The 14547-nt window shown below is 36.4% G+C and overlaps 1 protein-coding gene across 1 annotated transcript; it reads right to left on the reverse strand.

The window, feature by feature from the left end:
* Nucleotides 1–1773: 1773 nt before the first annotated feature.
* LOC18054426 lies at nt 1774–2857 on the reverse strand. The gene has a single exon (XM_006451408.2). It carries the CDS (start codon nt 2729–2731, stop codon nt 1862–1864), a length of 870 nt encoding a protein of 289 aa, XP_006451471.2. The 5' UTR covers nt 2732–2857; the 3' UTR covers nt 1774–1861.
* Between the last annotated feature and the right edge of the window lie 11690 nt (nt 2858–14547).

Consider the following 14547-nt stretch of genomic DNA (forward strand, 5'->3'; position numbering starts at 1 on the left):
AGGGTGTATTTCGTTTCATTATATTAAGTTATAACATAGTACCATGTTTCATGTTGTATGAATTGTATTTTACGTATTAAAATATTTTATATTAATAATTATATCAAATTAACATTATTTAGATTTACTAATATTTTATTAATATTTCTATTAAATTAATTATTTAAATTTATTAACTATAATAAAGATGAATCGTCATCGATTGTCATACTCCAAAGTCTTTTCTACTTATATTTAGTACCATTAGAAATCTCATATCCAAAAACTTGATAGTAGATCTACGGTGAAGAAAAAGTTGCGTTGTAGACAGAAGTTGTATAGTTGTGTAGCGTCAGTGACAAGGATTGCAATAGTTCTAAATGTAAGTTGAAAAGACATCGAAATACGATGACCACTAATGACTTTGGTGGCAAATATTTGTAGATTCTTATTTAATAATACTTTATAAAATAATTTTCAATGCTATTAGTAATAGCTAACGTGCCAAATGCTGCATTAGGCAAACCCAAGGGAAACTTGGAACTTCGCAGAATGCAGTAACTGTCGTAGCCTTTTAATGCATGAAACTGAGACTACATTACTTAATGCAATACAATCCCATGTAATTATGTACCAAAGGCATCTTTAAGAAATATTATTTTGCCTTTAACCCTACAATATTTTATGAAATTTGTAAAATTTATGAATAAAAGAGTAGCGCATTTTCATTAGAATAATGCTATATTTTTGTGTCATTGATTCGTTAATATTTTGAACTTATTGCACTGATAAAATTAAAAAAATAGTTAGTAAGGATGTGTTTGAGGTAATTGTACTGCCACAACGTTGCTACTTTACCCCTTATATTATAAGAGAATTCTCTTAAATATAAGGGGTGGAGCAGTTGTGCTGTGACAACGCAGCTATTCGTGACAACGTGATGTGAGCTTAATTTATTTATGCACGTTGTTTACGTAAGAATTGGTTAGGCGTTCCATTAGTGTTGAGTTTTATTAGTTAAAGCCAGTAAGTCATGTTAGTGAGTTGTAATGTAAGTTAATTTGTATTTTAATTATTATCTTCTAATAATTTTATTCAGTTATTGTAAGTTGCATTATCATATAACCTGTGTTGTATTTAAACTGAAAAAGTGAATAAATAGAGGAGGTTATTCACTGAATTAATACTTCTTTTTTGGAGAGAACAGTTCTCGCGGACAACCGTATTTTTTCTTCTTTCTTTATTGCTTATAATACAACTTAGAACATAACACAACGCAGCTGTCCTGAACGCTCCAACTTTATGACATTCATTATCATTACTCTTCATCAGGGATTAGGAGCCGTGACACATGTAATTATAAGCATAGTAGCGTGTGCAGCACTTTTGCTCTTGTTTTATCCTATTTTTTTCACCCCCTGGTTTGTATTGTTTTAAACAGAAAAAGAGAGAAAAATAAGGCTATTGGTGCAACAATAATGCTGCTTAATTATGATCTTATCTCATCGTCCTGTCCCTTACTTTCTTTATATGGCCAGGTTTCCAGGCTGTTCTAGCAGTTATCAGTGTGGCCATTTCCTTGAAAGAGCCATCAGCCAGCCCCAACCTCAGCCTCTGCTACAAATGTTTGGGCTTTGCTGCTTTTGCCTTTACATTAAAGAAATTTAAGTACTCGATTGCTTAGTTTCCAAGTTTTAAATTAAAATTTTAATTTTTGTTTGGGAATATGAGCTAAAACTTAAAAAGAAAAATAATACAGAAAAAACAACAAGCTCCTTTTGACCTTTTCATTCGTATTTTTAACTCGTATTTTCTTTCTATTAACAGTGTTAAAAGTTAAAAACCCCACCGACCAAAAAACCCTAAAACCCTAACTGAGGGTTCAGAAAGGAGCCTGAGCCTCCTCCTGCTCCTGTACAAGAAACTTGGGCAGCACATAATCATCCAAATCAGAGCCATCACAGCCGTCCATTATTTCTCCTCCTTCCCCCTCAAAAAAGCCAAAGCCACCGACCTCCTTCTCTTCCTCGTTTGAACTCCACGCGCTTACTTCACAGTCACGCTGCGACCCGCGCGTAGGGAAGCTCTTCACAATCCCGGCCGTGTCCACGCTCACCATCACCGACGACTCCGAGTCGGAGAACGAGGAGCCGCAGCTCTCCTCGTTTCCGTTGATGGTGACGTAAGACGACGACGATTGAAATATCACGAGTGACTTGTAAGGGTTGTCGATGAACTTGACTCTAGTAGTACGAGCTGTCGCTGAGTCAGCATTGGGTGGTGACGTGTCTAGAAGGTTCATGAGTTGACTCATCGTGTCGTCGTCCATCGAAAGCCACGCCATTATGTCGTCTCCTAAATCTCCTCCGCCGTCACCGCCATCTTCAAGGGTAGCTCGTGGCATTTTCAAGGCTGCCGATGAGACGTCGTCGTTTTGGTTGAAGTTTTGTTCTCTTTCTCTCTTCCTCGTTTCCTCCATTTTGTTTCTTCTTTGAGAGATTTTGACTCTGGGCTTTTCTCTACAGTACGTTTGGTTTTGTTTATAATATATATATATATAACGTCGAGTATTAAAAAATATATTAATAGGCGGCAAAAACGTGAGGAGGAAGGATCTGGAGGGTGGGTCCCAAACAAAAAAATCAGGATTAGGGTGAGGAGAAAAGTCTGCGCCGTTGGATCTGCATCCGAGTGTGAATTTACATTCCACGTGGGACGGAGGGAATGGGTGAGCGACGTGGCAGGGAGGCATGGCAATGTGGTGTTTAGTCAAAGACAAATGAGCATTGAGCGTTCAGAAAAGGCGGGAATTTTAGGGTGTACTGACGGTGTCAGTGAGGTTTGTTCGCAAGGCGAGGATGCTTCCGATTTACAATTCTACCCTTGTCTTTGATATGATAAACGTAAATTTATCTTTTAATAAAAAAAATTGAGATCATTTTGTGGATGAAAATTAAAGGAAATTAATCATCTTGATCATATATATTCATATGTAGAATAAAATAAGTTCTTCTCTGGATCGAAATTTTTTTTTTTAATAAAAATCTACATATTGATTGTAGTTCATCAATAAAAAATAACAAAATTAAATTTTATTTACATATAATTATTTCATAATAATAATATAATATTTTTAAAAACTAAAAAAAGCTCAGCTAAGCGCCTACCTAACCCATGCAGAATTCGGCAAACCTAGCTTATTATATCCTTTTGACAGGTTCGAAGAGGAAACGGCAATTTTTGTTAAGGATAAAACTGACATTTGAGTTGCGACAAACGAGAAGAGCAGGAGTATAGGGAGTAGGGAACTGTTGACACATGGCAAAAGTAGAGACCATTGGTGCCGGGGCCAGGGTCACTGCCACTGGCACTGGAACTGCCACAGCCAGACAGGCCTCGCCGCACCTACTCTAGTCTAGTCATTCCAGTTGCAGACTTGCAGCCATATTTATTTATGAATAATATATTTTTTTAATTCAAGGAGAAGACGAAGATAAGAGGCATGAGAAACGTGTCACGTTTGTTAAGGATTTTTGGGTAAATTATTAGATTATTGGATGGTCATAAAAAAATAATACAGAGTGAGTAAATAATTGTTTTTGTCTTGAGGCAATTTTTTAGTTGACTGTGTCGGTCAACAAGTCAACAACCAAAACTAATGTTTGCTTGCCCGCCTTTGTACAATACAGAAATGAATAAGTTTCCTTTCTACTTTGTGTAAAATTGTTAAGGATTTTCATGAAAAATTTATAAAAATGGACATAAAATTTTTGTGTTTTTTAATTTTGACCTTTTAAAATTTTTTTATCATAACTAGCCAAACACTCTATTTTTAGATTATATTACTCTTATCACTTTCATCAAATTTACAAAGGCATATCACTTTTTCAATTCCAGCACTACTAAACCGTAATCTTCCTCAATAACTTAACAAACTTCATCACTCTCAACAAACTCGATCACTCTCAATAAATTAATAAATTTCATCAAACAAGCATTGAATAATTGAAGATATAATTATCAATTGGAGAGCTTCTTAAGGGTAGTTTATACTCTTACCATAACCTAAACTTTTAATCTATTGATTTTATCATTTAAGTTTGAAATTAAAGTGGGTTTTTGTTGCAAACATTGTTATTTTTCATTAATAAAATAATGTGATATGTTAAAGTAGTGAGTTTGAGTTGAGAAATGAAAATAAATCATTGAAACACTTGAAAAATCGAGCAAAAAAGAAGCCAAGATCAAGTGAGACAGGCGTCTGTCTCACATAAACTCACTGTTTTTATGTGAGACAGACACCTGTCTCACCAAAATATGTGCGACAGGCAGTGGGACAGGTGCCTATCGCACATAAACCCATTGGTTTTATGTGAGACAGACGCCTGTCCCACTGCCTGTCTCACTTGTTCTCACTAGTTTTATGTGAGACATGCACATGTCCCACTGTCTGTCTCACTAAATTTCAACTATTTTTTGAAAGTCATAACTTGGGTTACATGTGTCTATTTTAGGCGTATAATGTACCGTTTCGAAGCTTACAACGAGACGAATCAAATCCAAAATCGTATACTTCATTTCATCCATATAAATGTAGTGCATATTCACTTTACTAGGTTTTGTAGCGTGTAATCTTATATCTTTTTTATATAATTTTTAGGTTTAATGGATTTCGTTGTACTTCAATTATGTTATGACGGTTGATGGGAGACGTTAGCAGATGACCGTACAGAGTACGTGAATGCCAAGAATATATCATTTTTAGTTCGGAAAGATTGTACGTTTGAGTAATTTCTGGCAAGGGTGTATGAAGGTTTACAGATAAATCATAATGAATATAGTATGATGATGAAGACAACTTTGAGGTCTAGTAACACAATGTATCGTGCATGTTCACTACCTATGAACACATTTAATGATGAAATGGTTAAGGTTGTGCTGTACATGGCCTCTGATGTGGTCAATTATGGATGCATCCCTATATTTGTCACCACATCTCCTCGAGTTCCGGCCGAAAATCCTGAGCCACTTGTGGAAAGTGAAACTTCGTTTAGAGCAAACGAGTCTATCCACGATATTGAGGAAGAGGTGTTACCACAGCAAATGTCATTTTAGCAATGTTACTCTCCACTCAACGAAAACAATGACACTATTGATGAGAACATTATTATGTTAGCGGATGTTGAAGAAGAGGTGTTACCATTAGGGACATCGTTAGGGAAACATTACTCTCCATTTTACAATAGTAAGTTTTGCAGTTATGATGATCATACTTATGACACCAACAACACAGAAGTGATAATGCTTGTTTGGAACCGTTCAATAGTGTGCAAGGCATGAAGTCCAATACTGAAGTTGATGATAGGAGCATTGGTCATTATGATATTCCTATCAATGATGAGAATGAGCATCAGTATGATATTCCTATTAATAATAGAGACAACCGACTTATTCCTCCGATGGCCCGTTCGAGGAGGAGGACAACAGTTAATCCCTTGGTGAGTCTTGCTCCAGTTTTACCTTCAAACTTGGTTGTTCCAGACTTAGTTAGAAGCTGTAATTCTGTTGACATTGATGTGAGAAAGTTGTTCACTGAGAAGAATGAGTTAATACTGGAACTGTGCAAAGTGTGTTAACATGTATATGTTCATAATATTGATTTTGATGATAACAAACTTTAAATATTTTTTATTAAAATGTTGGAGCTATTCATTAATAAACGAAAGCCTTATAATCATTCCAATTATATTCATAAAAGTTTAACTGAAATGGATAAGACTAACTTGTTCTACAGGTTACTAGAAACAAACGGCAAACCGTTTATTACAAACGGCTAATCGATAAATTCCAGAGAGGTCATTTCGTGCAAATCTTTAACCGTTTAATGTAAACGGATAATTGAAGTTTATCTTGCAGGTCTCTAGAATTTAATGGCGAAAGGGTAATCCTAAATGGCAAACCGTTTATTTAAAAATTGGCCCAACGGTAACTTTGACCAGCCTAAACGGTTAACCGTTAATGGTTAACGGCGAACCGTTTTAGAGCAAACAGTCTATAACGACTAGTTTTTCAGCTCCAACTATAAATAAGCTCATTCAAATTCAAACAAGGTTGATCACAACACAACTATTGAGCTTATATTCGAGAATACAATCTTAATAGAGCTTTAAACATATTCTTGCTTAATCTATTCACACATTGGACATTAATTTGTAATCTTAAATATTGTGTGAGAGAAAAACAATTTGTAATCTTTTATTTTGAGTGATTGTAAGTGTTGGGATACACTTGGGTTAAGAGATTGAGGATAATCTCTTGTTGTAAAGGTTCATTGACACCTTGGAAGTCAAGTGTAAGCATTTGAAGTCTTGGAGGCTTGCTTAGTGAAATCCTCAAGCCCAGAAAGCTTGGAGGCGTGGACGTAGGCGAGGTTGGCCGAACCACGTAAAAATCTTCATGTTTGAATCTCTCTTCCCTTATCTTTTTATATTGTAATTGATTTAATTGTGATTGCATTAAATTCATTTAAAATTTGCATGATAAATTGTTTTAGAATCAAATAATTTTTAGAATCCCAATTCACCCCTCTCTTGGGTTGTACACTTGTATTTCAAAGTGGCCTTGCGGGAAAAGTTTGATTTGAAGATTGCACAATCCACAATGACATGCTTTGAGACCCACTGTTCTTCGGAATCATGTAATTGGCGTCTTCGCGCAACAAGAGGTTCGAATGAGCATAATGTTCCTTGGGTAGTGAGAAGAGTTGACAATGTTCATACGTGCTCTAATGAGGTATTGCCTAGTGGTCCTCGTCAAGTAAGGAGTTGGGTTGTTGGCCATCTTATCACGGATAAATTTATTTAGGACAAACAGATATACACGCCGAATGACATTAGAACAGACATGCAGCAAGAATACGGTGTCCAATTAACATATCAGCAAGCATATCGGGCTAAAGAAGTCGGTCTTGAAATAGTATGAGGGAACCCTGCAGAGTCATACAATTTACTTCCCAAATACTCTCACGTTTTGCTCAAAACGAATGAGGGTACAGTCACACACCTTGAGCGGGATGGAAATGATAATTTCTTATACTACTTTGTTGCGCTTGGATCTTCCATCAAGGGCTTCACGCAGTACATTAGGCATGTGATCGCTGTAGATAACACTCATTTAAAGGGGTTATATCGTGGAAGCATTTTTGTAGCAACATGTCTGGATGGTAATAATCAACTGTATCCGTTAGCTATTGGGGTTATGGATTTAGAAAGCAATGATACTTGGGGATGATTTATGACGAAGTTACACTGAGTGATTGGCGATAGGCCAGAGTTAGTATTTATCTCTGATCGATGCACTGCCATCAAGAGAGCCGTTTTGAAAGCATTTCACACTGCTGCTCATGGCGTTTGTTTTTACCATGTCAAAGGCAATATTAAGTCAAAATTCAGGATGTCCAAAGCTATTTGGGATCAATTTGACCTAGCATTTATTAATGCAGCAAAGACATATGGACACGAAGAATTTAAAAGGCAACTTGAAGGGTTGTCGATGCTCCACTCGGGCGCGGCTGATTACTTAGAGAATAATGTGGGTACGTGTAATTGGGTAAGATCTGAATTTGAAGGTAGGAGATACAATATACTTACTACTAATATTGCGGAAAGCGTGAATTCTTTAATGAGGGAATCGCGAAAATTTCTTGTTACTCATCTTGTTGATCACTTTAGAAAAACATTACAGCAATGGTTTTATGATAGGAAAATTGTGGCTGAATCGATGAGCACTCGTTTAACGACGTGGGCATATGAGATAATCGGCGAAAGAAGAATTTTGGCTGAAAGAATGACCGTTCGTCCTGTGTCTCAGCATCGATTTCATGTTTTGGGTGGTGGTATGAAGAAAGGGATAGTTGACATTCATAAAAGGACTTGCTTCTGTAGAGTATTCCAACTCGATCAACTTGTTTGTGCGCATGCAATTGCTGCTTGTCTAACCATCCATGTGAATTACATAAGTCTTTGCTCTGATTATTACTCTAAAGATTCATTGGTCATGGCATATGCTGAACCAGTGGAGTCATTTGGCGACATGACAGATTGAGACATTCTAGAAGAAATCCAAGAAATCAGAGTTAACCCATCGATCGAAGCACAGCCACTTGGTCGTCGTCCAGAGTTAAGAATTCCTTCTATTGGTGAGGATGTTAATCGAAGAACTGTGAGATGCGGGCGATGCAACCAACTAGGTCATAGCCGCAAGAGATGTAAAAATCTCATCGTGTCGAATCCAAACTGACTGTATCGTTCTAACTAAATATGGATTCTGAACTCTTATTTTAGTTTATTTTACAATTATATATAATAATGTATTTTATTTTATGTTCATGTGCATAATAAGTACTAATGTATATCAACAATTACTTATAGCTAAACATATGAATATATCAAAAGTTTATATCCTTTAGAATAATCTACATTCATACATCAAGTCTGAACACAATATAATGACTTACAAGGCAATATCGCCTGTAAATATATCTACATCAATTTTCTTCATGAAGTAATGCCCATGGCTACCATCAAAATCAAGTTTGAGCCTGAACATCAAATATATTATAAACATCAACATAAATACGCCGCAATCACCACTTCCAGGTTCTTGTTGGGGCATATCCTTAACATCAACATACTTTCCAAGGGTTAGCACTCTGAAACTCAGGTCCGATGTTGTAGAATCCAACATCTTGAAGCCATTGAGGGAAGACGACCTGAAGAGGCTTGAATTTACGTAAATATATTTTGTCATTGCGAAAGGTAGCCAGCAAGTCGTAAATCTGCACCCTCTTTGCGAGAAGGTCCGCTCGAGCTAGTATCCAATTATCGCCGCCCAAATTCACAGGGATGAATATCTACGTAAATAAAATGTTAAATTATCATATTTTATACACAACTACCATAAGATTGAGTGACAATTCTTACCACATTGATGTCCGTAAACGGTTTGGATATGATATCTTCCCGCCCATCCATATAACTGTTGCCATATTGTAATGAATGGACATCACAACTACCATTGTTCCATAATTGCTTTAGGAACACCTATTGCACGATGAGTAAGAAATTAATAAGATTTCGAGATATTTAAAACATCGAAATTATAGTTAATGATTATAGAGTTCGTAAACATGCCCAAAAATATGTATCCGTATGCGTGACGTGCTGCGGTAGTGCATTTGGAAACCGCCGTTGCTTCTCGCTGATCAAGCGGTAAAATGTGTAAATATGCCGTGAAGGGATTAAACCAAGTAAATTTAGAACATAATTCATGCCAGCGGAAAGATGAACAATATTGTAATGTTTTGACCATTAAGCACACTTACCTCGTCACCAAGTCACCCCATCAAAGCATTGCCCACGAGCATTTCAAAGAAATTTCAGGACTGTTGGACGGGCCGATCCACGAAAATTTTACCGGTGAACCACTGATCAAACTCCTCACATAGTCTTGAATCTTCTAGTCTCCTAAGCGGATTCATATCCACACTCGATCTTTCATCAATCTTATAGTCCGTAATTTTGAGTGCGGATAGAGGCCTGACATTCCTAACTCTCTTGAAAGGAGGAATGAAGTAAGGACTACCAAAGATATATGACGGTCTGTACGAATGTCCAAACTTACTAACGCGGGGCGGTGCCTCCGTGAATATCTGTACATTGTCACCACTAATGTCCCCATAGAGATTGTATAACGACATGGGGGTGTGCTCGTCGTCATTACCAGCATCAATATTCGTACCGTAGCTAGCATCAGCGTTCGGACCATAGCTATCTGGGGCCTGTTGATTCGAAGAGATGAATATATTAAACTAATTTCGGGTTTCAAACCATAATAACATAACAAGAGCATGTAAAACTTGCTCACCGTGTACGAGCGACGAAACTGAGAATCACCGTACATGCCCTTCGAAGAACCCGTGCCAAACAAAGCCATAAACCCCATGACCGCTTCTCTATACTGTTGTGTGTCTCTGCGTTCTACCTGAAGTTCTAACCTCAGTTCGTTAATCGAACTGTGTTTTGCCTGAAGTTCCGACCTCAATTCGTGAATGGAACACTCTATTCTCTCCAGCCGTTGATCGAGATAATCATTGCGGAACTTAGTCCTTGCCTATTATTACGAAATAAGAAAGTAATGAGAAAGTGCTGAAGTTAGGTATATGTGATGAAACAAAATGATCAGGACGATGGAAGTAACCTCCGGCTCATGTCTGTCATCTGAATCGTGTGCGGATTCGTAATGGTCGTAGGTAGCAAAGTCATCCTCAACAGGACTCTGCTGCAGTTCTGTTTGACTCGTGGTGTCATGATCCGCCTCTTTGGTCCCTGTAATGGATGGCGCGTTGATTGAAGGCTGGTGTTGCACTAAGTAAAATAAAAAAACAGTAAATATAAAAAAAATAAAAATTCAATTTTGTTTATATTTTAAATGATACTGTAAAGGATACCCACATTACGGACCCAACTTGGCATATATGGCACGTAATCCTCGACACTCTTCCAATAATTTATGGTTCTCTCCTTTGCATCTGTTTCGATAGTTTGTAAAATGTTGCCATCATGTCATAAAGAATACCAAATTTTCAATTAGTATAATCATCTAGTATTTAATAGTTATATACAGACATATATATAAATGACTTGCAAGATGCTCGTTGAGGTATGAATAGACTACGCCGAAGTTTATATTCAAAGAAGCCACAGGTTTCCATCGCACGATCTGAGGACCCTTCCTCTTAATTTTCACCACCCACTGTGATGGTAGTCCTCCAATCGCTTCAAAAATCCAAGCCTTCAACAAGGAAAGATAAAAAGTCAAAAAACGTGTCATTAAATAATCATTATAACAAAGCTAAGTTATAAAATAATAAATTCTTCACTCGCATGCACTGCAGACGTAAAGCTGTAAATATTGTATTTTTTAATTTTATCTGAGGGATTTTGTGCGCATGCCTTCTTAAATTTATTGGCTTTGTAGTTCAATGCATTATCAAGGCTTTCATATATTGTTTCCCATGACAAACGACCCCACAGATGACTTTGAAAGTGATTTATGTCATCTACCTCATTAAGCAAATTGAAATTGATTTGATAATGATCTTTTCTTCTGTTTAGTACTCTATCAGCAAAGTAAAACATGGCAATTTTTAGCGCATCGGTGTCATGCATAGCCTTGAAGTCTAAGTTCATAAATCTTTGCTCGAATTGGCCAAGATTTATATCGCGATACTTGGCGGCAAAATATTTCTTAAGTAACCTATGCATTGTTTTATGCTTCGTCAGGACGACATCTTCGCCATAGCAAAGTCCCGTTACTAGGCACCACTCTCCAATCGATAGCCGTATCAAATGGTCGCCAACTTGAAACCATAACTCATCTTTTTCATTTCCAGCGCCATGGAACACTTGCCGAAGCAATATATTATGAACAATTACGCCACTGAACGGATAGCTTCGGCACTGGAGGAAATGCCCAAATATAATATCTATGAACAATTTCAACTGTTGCTTTGTTAATTTTTCCTGGATGGCATTAACAACGACATCTAATTTGAACATACTTGTGATACGCCCTGGAAAGTGATCGCTATAAGGTATCTTCATCATTCCCGGTTCTTTCCTCGGTTCGGGTGGATTATGCAATACTATTTTTTATTTGCCAATTTATTTGGTACAAGTTAAAAATATTACATGTTAATAAATTATCAACAAAAGCAAAAAAAAAAAAAAGGTGTTGTTGTCGCACCAAGAGGTGTTGCCTTATGGTGCGACGGGGTGCCTGTCGCACCAAGAGACGCTGTCTCTTGGTGCGACAGACACCAAGTGTGCAGCCTGTTGCGCCCGAGATGCTCGCAGACTAGCTTGCAGCTCGCACGCGCAAGATGCACGCGGCAAGAACATCATACGCGTTGATGGGCATGTCGCACGCGAGACGCGCGAGCCAGGCGTATCCCGCACGCGAGGCCGCTTCTGTCGCACGCGAGACGCGCGAGCCAGGCGTATCCCGCACGCGAGGCCGCTTCTGTCGCACGCGAGACGTGTGCGACACGCGCATCCTGCGCGCGCGGATGGGTATGTCCTGCACATCTCACATGCGACAGTTGCGGCCACGCACGCACGGGATGCATTTGCCGCGCGCATCTCGCGTGCGATAGGCGTGGCCTCGTGCGTGCGAGATGCCCCTGCCGCGCACGTGAGATGCGCCTGCCCCGCGCGCAGGATGCACCACAGCCGTCCCTTTCACTTCCCTTTCTCTTCCCTTCCCTTTCCCACATGCATCTCACCCACCACCACCATTAAACACGAACAACAGCCCAAATACTTAATCCATCACCAATGCAACCAACACAACACAACAACGAAACACAACAATGTCGGGTTTTCAATAACTCACCTAGGGTTTCCAATTTTTGTCTTTGATTTTCGAGATCTCCGAAGATTTTCAACGTGATTTAGCTTGTTTTAGCTGCCAACAACTTCCTCCGCTGCCGATCTACGCCGCCGATGATGTATACAGGATTTTGGTGATGAGATTTTGGTGAGAGGGGGAGGAATTAGGCTTGAGAGAAACGTGAGAATGATGAGGGTAATTTCATCCTCAATTTTGGGATTTGGCTAATGTTGATAGAAAAAATTTTGGGGTGTTAAAGTTGAAAAATGCATAAATTTTATGGTCATTTTTGTAAATTTCCCGATTTTCATGGGGCCAGTTTATTTAGCTCCGTTAGCTATAGTTTTTTTTTAAATAAAATTTATTTAATTAGAGTTTTTGTAAATAAATATTTTATTAAAATTATTTTAATTATTTAGTTGTTCATGAGAATTTTCATTATAAATTATTAAATTTTCTTAATCGATAAAATTTTTAAAATTATATTATGAAAGTAATAAAAAAATATTATAAAATAAATAAAAGGTATATTGATAATTTCACTCTTTTAAAAATGCTAAACAACCTCTACTCTTAAAAGTATAAATTTAAGCTTTTGTTAGTAGAAATATAATAATTTATTTAATCTCCATAAACTCTACTCAAAATACAATGAAACAACAATAAAAAGTGGTTTATAAAAAACTTATGATACTAAACTAAATATTTTTTTATCATTAGATAAGTCATACCAAACATACACTTAACTTTATCATGTTCAAAATGACTACTCATCATTAAAATTATAAATATAAGATGGGTATGTGATTTACAAATTCATTTTCGAGGTCCGGTTATAATAGATTTGAAATCTATCAGGTGAAGCATCTGGTTAATTGTATGATCTACAATTTGTGAACTAATGAATACAAGAAAGTAGCATAATCTCTATCATATTTATGTTCTTAAGATTATTACTAAGGTGGCACTTTTTTTTTTCTCCCTCTTTGTCTGAAATCTAAATACACATGAATTAATCTTATTTCTAAACATAATAAAATGTATGAATATGAATAATATGTTTGTTTTTTTTTTCCTGAATTGCCAAAAGCAAATGCTAAGTTGTTTGGTTATTTAACTTAAAATATCTAAAAATTAGTATTTTCACATATGTGCTCTTACAAATTATAAATGTTAAATGAATAAGAAACATCTCAACGAACTTAAATAAGACAATATATTATTATAATATAAATTATGATCAATTGAATACAACCCTGTACATAATAATTAGTATATGTTAATCAATTTTATTGTAGTTTACAGTATTTTATATGAAAAATATTCATTAAAAATTGTAAAGACAAATAATGCTAATTTGAAAAAAATAAAAAGATAAAATAATAATAGTACTATTATATTATCACAAGTTATAGAAATAGGCAATAATACCAATTGTTAAATTTTATTAAGGTAAAGATACGAATTAATTAATTAAATAGGACTATTTTGAAGCTTATCTTTTAATGATGTTTTTCAAACTTTTTAAATTAAAACAAAATGTTAAAAAAATTGATTTAATAACTTGATGATTAAAATTTTTTATTAAATTAAAAAAATAAATAAACTTAATGATTTAATTGATTAAAATTAAATCTATTAAGTTGTTAAGTCAAAAAACAAACAGCCCCCAAACGAAAAAAGAATCCTACTTATATTAGACAATCTAATCTATCAACGAATCATATGCATTATAGTCATAGCATCATTTTCGTCCTTGGCCCAGAAAAGCCCACATTTGTTTTGTCTAATTGACTCGTGATCCAATTTTTTAGGCCCAGAACCAGTGATACACACTCAGCAATTGTTCCAGCCCAGCAACTGCCAGCATACGGTACATATTCGGCATTCTGTATGCATGACTCAATCGACATGCTTATGGTCAAATTAGGGACTGGAAACATGCAACTTTGCAACATCAATTCTTTCATCAAACTACCCAGGTCAAAGCACCTTGAATACAATCATTTTGCAGCTTTAAGCAGAGTATGCACAAGGACTGCCTCAGATTTAAGATCCAAGCAGCTGAAATAGATGATGAGTTTGCGATAATCCGTGATTCCTAAAGAGCCGAGAGCA

Source organism: Citrus clementina, unplaced genomic scaffold (genome assembly GCF_000493195.1).
Source record: "Citrus clementina cultivar Clemenules unplaced genomic scaffold, Citrus_clementina_v1.0 scaffold_1, whole genome shotgun sequence".
Classification (NCBI taxonomy): Eukaryota; Viridiplantae; Streptophyta; class Magnoliopsida; order Sapindales; family Rutaceae; genus Citrus; species Citrus x clementina.